Source organism: Amblyomma maculatum, chromosome 5 (assembly GCF_055883805.1).
Source record: "Amblyomma maculatum isolate TAMU_Amacu chromosome 5, ASM5588380v1, whole genome shotgun sequence".
Lineage (NCBI taxonomy): Eukaryota > Metazoa > Arthropoda > Arachnida > Ixodida > Ixodidae > Amblyomma > Amblyomma maculatum.
In genome coordinates, this window is record NC_139348.1 from 137,864,133 (window position 1) to 137,871,146 (window position 7,014).

Below are 7,014 nucleotides of genomic sequence, written 5' to 3' on the forward strand. Positions count from 1 at the left end.
AAATTTTAATATTCTATAAATTCACACATTTCAAAAATTTAAAGCAAAGTATAGTTGTTCTATACTAATTCACTGACCAAATGCTGTGCCTGCTGCTTTGTTTGTGTTTTAGTTTTAGTCTTCTGTTTTTTTGTTTTCAATTTTGTGTCTGCATTCGCGCTAAGGTGCGCCGCGGAAGCATGGCTGGATGAGGCGGTGTATTTTAGATTTCTCACACAACTTCGTCGATCTCGCCACTTGCGTTTGGCTTGCTTACCGTTTGTGCGCAACTTGACGAATCGAGTGCTTGTTAGCTACGCCGATCACATTTTCATAAATCGAGACTTTTTCGCCCTTCTCAACCTCGAGCCCATCATGAGCGCCGGCGGAGAGAGCAAGAAACGCAAGAAAAACTACTACAAGAGCTTCACCAAGAAGCGCCGAGTGGGCACTTTAGAGCCCGATATGACGGGTTTTCTCGTAACCTTCGAGCGGAGCGAGTTCCAGGCCACTCAGGACTGCTACGAGTTGCTCAACGAGTACGCCGACAAAATCTGGGGACCTGAAGTTTGTGCTCATAATTCCACTGATTGGCCGCGTAGTTGATTTTGCTTTTAGTGTGCGCCTTCGTAACCGACCATTATGTTTAGACCAAGAATCGATTATATCCTTGCCGCATCTCTGAGAGCAAGTTTCCAGCTTCATTTGATAATTTGACGCTGCTGTGTGCGAGAGATGAAAATGAGGGTGAACTGTTAGTACTGCTTTTGACCCTACAGCATCCCTGGGAAATGAGAAGAAAAAAAAAAAAATGCTTGAGCTGTAGCTGACAGGCGTATGTGGCATACAGCTGCAGTGTGACAGTAATTCACAACCTCCATCTTGATGTGGGTCACCTTCTTGGTCCATTTTCTAATCTTTAAATATGAGGAAAATAGTTCAGCTCAGGATTTGCATGTTCTGAACGTAATCATTTATTGTTTAATCATGAAGTAGAACGCAGAGGTAATTTCAGCATTATATGGCAGAGCTGCAGGGAATGCCGGTTGTGACACCATGTATGTATTGTAGTAGTCACTTGTGTATATTTTTTATTATAGCTTCAGTGCTGTTCCGGGCACTTGCATAGCTGTATTCAAATGAAAGTGGACTGATTTTTTTTTTGTACCTTTGTGTTGCACTATATTGTCTTGTGTATTTCTTAATCTTAAACATCGTGCTCTGCTTTCTTTTCCTCTTCAAGAAACAAGAAGGAACAGACAGTAAGCAGTCTATCGAAGATGACTTGGCTGCAGAACTGAATGAGCTCAAGGAATCCAAAGACAAAGTTCGTCGCTTCCAAAAGTTAAAGACAGATGTGGCAGGAAACTTTTTCATATCAACAACGGTGAGAAAGTCTGTCAACGACTTATTGATGTAACTTGTCTAGTACCCGGTTACCAAGTAAGGCAGTCCAGCAGTAACATGAAAGCGAAACCGGTAACCTGACATTGTAAGACAAACTGTTTCACTCTGCACAACCCTATTGCTTGGAGTTACAGCCACGGCTTCTTTCAAATTGCTGCAGGAATACTGCATGACAAAAACATGTTGGAATGACAAAAAAAAAATGTTTTTGGCGAGATGCACCAGATGTTTTTGTGTACCGCCAAGTTTTCCAAGGTTATATTATTTTTGATGGGCCTTTTCATTGACAATACAGTTAGCTATATTCAAGCAGGTTGCATCTAACCTGCACATGTAGTCCCATATTAGTAACAAGTTGACTGAATTATTGATAAAAGAGGAAAGAATGGGCTTAAAACATGCTATGCAGCATACACATGGTCATTGTTTTGTTATGGTAGAAAAGGGAACTGTGAAGAGGCAAATGGCACGCTCATGTTTTCCTGGAACGAACGCAGGTGGACAACCCTGAGCGGCTGGTGACGGCTATCTTTGAGGACCTGAAAACTAAGCAAGAACAGCGCAGCAGATTTATCCAGCGCCTACTGCCTGTGCAGACGACATGCAAAGCCCACATCGACACCATGAAGAAGACGGTGGAGACACTGCTTGCGTCTTACGATGATTCAGCCACGCCCGAGCTCACTTACCTGGTTGCTGGGAAGATTCGTCACAACAGCAACTTACAGCACAACCCCATGCTAATGGAGATAGTCCAGGTCAGGGTTGCTTTGCAGAATGATAAAAATAGCTGTTTTCCTAAAATCTGCAGTGCATATCCTCTTTAGCACATTTGCTGTGTTTCGTGCACATTTAGAAGCATTGTTCACTGCATAAATGTCTCCAGTGATGTTATTTATTCCTTCCATTAGCACAGCAGATAAATTTAATCTTTGTTTTGTAGATAATAGCCTCACTTGCATATGTCCCATAAAATCCAACATAACAAAACGCACTATCCATAACACCTATGCGCTCCGCTGCAGTGGCACAGTGATTAGGACGCTTGACCGCTATACCCAAGGATGTGAGTTCAAATCCCGGCCACGGCAGCCACTTGTCAATGGAGGTGATAAGTAAGGCGCCCTTGTGCCATACGATATCAGTTGACATTAAAGAACCGCAGGTGGTCAAAATTTCTGCCGCCCTCTACTACTGTGTCTCTCATAGCCTGAGTCGCTCTCGGGCAATCGCATAAACCAAACCATAACTCCTGTGCTTTGAGTGTCGCTCGTGGCATAGAAGTGCTGATGACCAAGTTCAGAGTGATGTTTATTGTGATGTAAACTTTCTGCTCGGTTTGGCCATGTTGGCATAGGCTATATTGATTGAGCCAATGCATTCTAACCAGCAACAAAATCATGCAAAAAGTAAATCTTTCAGTCATGATTGAAAGATCTTATAATGTTTCATGCGGTTTATTTTAATATGCACCCTTGCTATTGAAAGTAACTGGAAGGAAATAAAAATTGCTCTTATTGCCCTCATATTATGCATCTTTGAACAGATGTATTATGCAGACATGACTTCAGAAAAACAGCAGTTGGTAACCATGAGCTACGCCTGTGTTGCTGCTGTAATTGCAGTGGCAATTGAAAATGGTTTCTTTTAATGTTTGCCAACAGTATAAAGTGGCACCTCTCTGCAAACGGCAATTTTTCTGAAAAAAAGTTGCACGTGAATCGCATTAGTGCATAGGACACAGCCATTCATTTAATTTAAGCACCATAAAAACGTGCCACCGCACCTGTTGTGAGAATGTGGGGAAATACATGCTTGCAGCTCAGCAGCCGCGCGCAAATGGAAAGTATGTCATGTTCCTGTTGACAGGGGGCGTCCGCAGAAGATGTTCGAATGAACTGACACTTAAAAAAATCTCTCTCTACTGGGAATCGAACCTCTGTCCCTCCAGTGCCCATCTGAGCTCATAAACCACTACTAAAAGCCAGGCTTATGAGAAACAGGTTGTAATTCTCCTTGTCTACCATGAGGTAGACAATGACTATGAGCAATGACAATGACTGTGCATTTAAGTATAATGATGATAGTAGTGATGCTGCAATTAGGGATAATGATAATGATGGTAGTAGCAGTGACAGTTACGGTGCATATAGTTCATAAATGATGACAGTAGTGGTAATGATGATAATAGTATGAGGACAATGATGATGCAGTTAGTGAAAATAGTCCTACAAAGTGACTTTCGTCATTTCTGCTCTTAAGCTGACTTAAGCAGAGTCCTAATTTTTATTTGCTTTTATTGGCTGAAGCACTCCGCCAGCCTGTCACCCCGGCCCAGTGTCTCATTCTTTGCACAGCATATCCAGTGATGTACCGATGATCTAGCCTTGTAAAAGCTCCTTTAGCTCTTAGGCAGCGTCGTGTTGAAGAACAACGCATATTGTGTGCAAAGCAAAAGCATGCGATGTAGAAATGGTGACCATCTAAAGTACGGCTTAACTAAATCTGGAGGCTGCATGCACTTTCACTGTGTCACTGCATCAAGCTTTGCGATTGTGATTGTACAAAAAGATAAAGCTTTATAATCAGTCAAGCTTTTCCATGCTCTACACATTGATTTTCTTTTTAAACATAGATACTAGACATAGGCACTAGCAAAAAATTTTGCCTGCAGTGGCGGCTAACTTTTTTCTCTATATAAGTTGCACTATTGTCTAACCCACACCGAAAAACTTAGAAAAAGGAAAGCGACTTATAAACTGCAAAATATGGTTCATCAAACAAGCAAGAGGCATCAAAATTATTGAGGTTTTAATTTCATGTGAAAGTTAGTTTTTTTTATTTTAGGTAATGAGGAATGCTTGAACAATGGACTATTTTTTAATGGAGGAATTTTGTGTGGCGGTCACTGCAAGCCTGAATTGTATCCAGTTATAGTTGTCATTGTGTGAATTACACAATGGTCCAACAAATCTCGACTATCCTTGTTTGGATTCAAAGAAATTAATTTTTCAATCGCTTTTCATTTCCTCTTGAATGACTGATGTCCGTTTAACTATCTGTGCCTGCTCCAGCTGCTCTGAAAAATGGAAGGCGTGCGCACTTGTTCAAGAGTATTTTTCTGTGAAGCAAGGTTGGCTGTTAGAAGGAAGAAATAAAATTTAGTGATCAAATGTTGTCATTATTAATGCAAAGGGGTTCCTGAAGCAATTGCCTTTCACAGTTGTGTAGCCTGCACTAGCTGTACAATGCTGAGCAGCCCCTATTTATGAAATCAGCGCCTGCCTTGCCAGTGTATGCATCTGAACGACCTTTCAGTGGTGAATATATAGCACTCACAGGAGGTCAAGGAAAATACTCGTCCAGAGATGCCAACTCCTAATAGTCCTTACTCCATCCATTCCACTGCACTACTCGCGCTAGCTGTGAACTACATTTGCAGTTCACATTGTTGTATCCTTACGCAATACTAATAAATTGAAGACCTGTTACAGCAGAATTATGGGTTATTAGTAAAAAAGACCCATTATGAGTATTATTTTGTTATGACTGGTATGACTGCTGTGAAGCCTTCAAGAGGGTTCCTAGTAAAGCAAGTTATAGGGACCGAGTGTACAGTATGGTCCACTGCTAAAGGGAACATGCGACTGCATGACTGCTGCGCTTTGCAATGTGGTGCCACAAGAGTGAGTGGCAAACAACATCACAAGACGCATGCATAGTAAGTAGCACTGCTTACTCTTCCTGCGCATGCACTGGGTGCCGCTCATTCTCACCAGTTGTCAGCAAAAGAGCTTTGCGAAGCACGTAGGCCACGTGATAGCACATTCCCTTTAACATTTGATAGTACTGTACATCACAGTGCATTTCTTGAAACTTAAACATAGAATTTTCTTTGCTCCCCACTTGTCTAATACCTCACATAGGGGCCTCTAAGCGCGGACAAATCATAGTGACTATCTATGTGCAATCTTTTGTTCCAGGCAGTGAAGACGGCCAAGCCACGGTGGACCGGGGAACTGCGCAAGCCTGACCTCGTGCTTATGCTGGACGTACTGCACAATGTGTGTTGCATCTCAGTGATGCCTCGCTACCTAGAGTTCAAAAAGTACAATTTGCTAGAAGTGACAAAGCCTCAGCAAAATGCAGAAATACCAAAGGAATCCCATTCGGCTACTGACGTTTCAAAGAATGCTGATGAAGATAAGGACGCAGAGAGAGATAAGGATGAAGAAAATAATGCACCTTGTGAAAAGAACGAGGAGTCGTCCGAGAATCGGGATGGGGCTGTAGATGGTTCCAGAAGTGCCACAGCAGAGACTACAGGCAAACCGGATGACAACAAGCCTTCGTCAAATAAAGACGAGGCGGAACTCTCGACAGATGCATTAGATGGTGATGACATAGATTCAGATAAGACTGCCAAGCCGTGTGGAGACTGAACGCTTTCTTCACAGTTGTTGGAAACTGGCTGTTTCTTGTGGCCAAAGATTGCAGGATTCACAGAGTTGAGAAATGGGGCATTAAGTGTCCAAAATGTTATAATTTAAATGGCCAAAATGTTTTTGCCATCTTTTTTGTTAGCTTTAAATCTGACACTTGTATTTCTTACAATAGTTTTTTTTTCCTCATGTTTCATCTTTCCATCACTATCTTATTTTGGCTTATGTCGCTGTTGGTTTTGTCATTCTGGCTGCAAAGTATCAGTCATGTGTTGAAGATTAAACATTTGTTCAGTAAGGACTGGCCTTTTTTGTTTTGAATACATGGACTGTCGGCTTGTGTTCCTGCACAGTTGTAACTTTGCAGTATACAGAAGTGAATTGCAAGCCAAATATATTTACAGTGGTGATTATTAGAAATCTGTAACCGTGCATGTTTTACAATATCCATGTGGAACTTTACAGGCTTTTAAGAAAAGTGCAAAAAAAGCGGCAAAAGCCCTCCGAGTTTGGAAAGGAGCAGTCGTGCATTTTATGAATGTAATGCAAGCGGTATGCCACTCATGACTCATGAGACGTGTAGTACACAAGCTTTGGCCTCAGTCTTCTGAGCAATTTCCAACTCTGCTGCAGTGGACGGTTGCAGTATTAATCATTTCGCTGAAAATGAAGTGAATTCACAATTTCAATGCTCCTATAATCAGGTTGGATCGTGTACTGTGCAAGATGTAAGGACAAGGGGGTCTGTCTGTCTTGCTCCTGATGTGATGATTGTGCAAGGTGAGTGCGTTGCATTGCTGAACGGTTTAGGGGTTCCATTTTCATTACAGGCCAAGCCCTTGCACATGTGCCGCTCCGACATGCAGTCTAACATCTTAATTGATTGCTGCTCATTGACCATGGTGTAAGGTTACACCATGCATTTGACTAACATATAAACAAAACAAAGAAGAAAAAGATGTTTTCAGGCATTGTTTTTGTGCATTAAGACAGTAAATTGAGTTGTACGCTTATGTATGTTTCCTTTGAGTTCAGTTACAGACTGCAGTAACAATAAATTTAATGTTTTGGCAGTTTGTTAATTACATTTTCCATAGGTCTGAAGCAAAAAAAAAATGTTTCATCCACAAATCATTTGTATGGAATGCAAGCACAGAGGTTGGAATAGATTCTTTGTTTTGAATAA

General features: G+C 41.5%; 1 protein-coding gene across 1 annotated transcript; it reads left to right on the plus strand.

The window, feature by feature from the left end:
- The first annotated feature begins 128 nt into the window (after window positions 1–128).
- Window positions 129–6,127, plus strand: LOC146189706 (THUMP domain-containing protein 1). Its single transcript, XM_084604473.1, has 4 exons — window positions 129–546; window positions 1,223–1,366; window positions 1,884–2,144; window positions 5,370–6,127. The coding sequence occupies exons 1-4, from the start codon at window positions 355–357 to the stop codon at window positions 5,826–5,828; spliced, it is 1,056 nt and encodes a 351-aa protein (XP_084460599.1). The 5' UTR covers window positions 129–354; the 3' UTR covers window positions 5,829–6,127.
- Window positions 6,128–7,014: the final 887 nt, after the last annotated feature.

Coding starts and splice junctions, on each gene's coding strand:
- LOC146189706 (XM_084604473.1), top strand. CDS start 355: ATGAGCGCCGGCGGAGAGAGCAAGAAACGCAAGAAAAACTACTACAAG. Junction 547..1,222: donor ACAAAATCTGGGGACCTGAA/GTTTGTGCTCAT, acceptor TTCCTCTTCAAG/AAACAAGAAGGAACAGACAG. Junction 2,145..5,369: donor TGCTAATGGAGATAGTCCAG/GTCAGGGTTGCT, acceptor CTTTTGTTCCAG/GCAGTGAAGACGGCCAAGCC.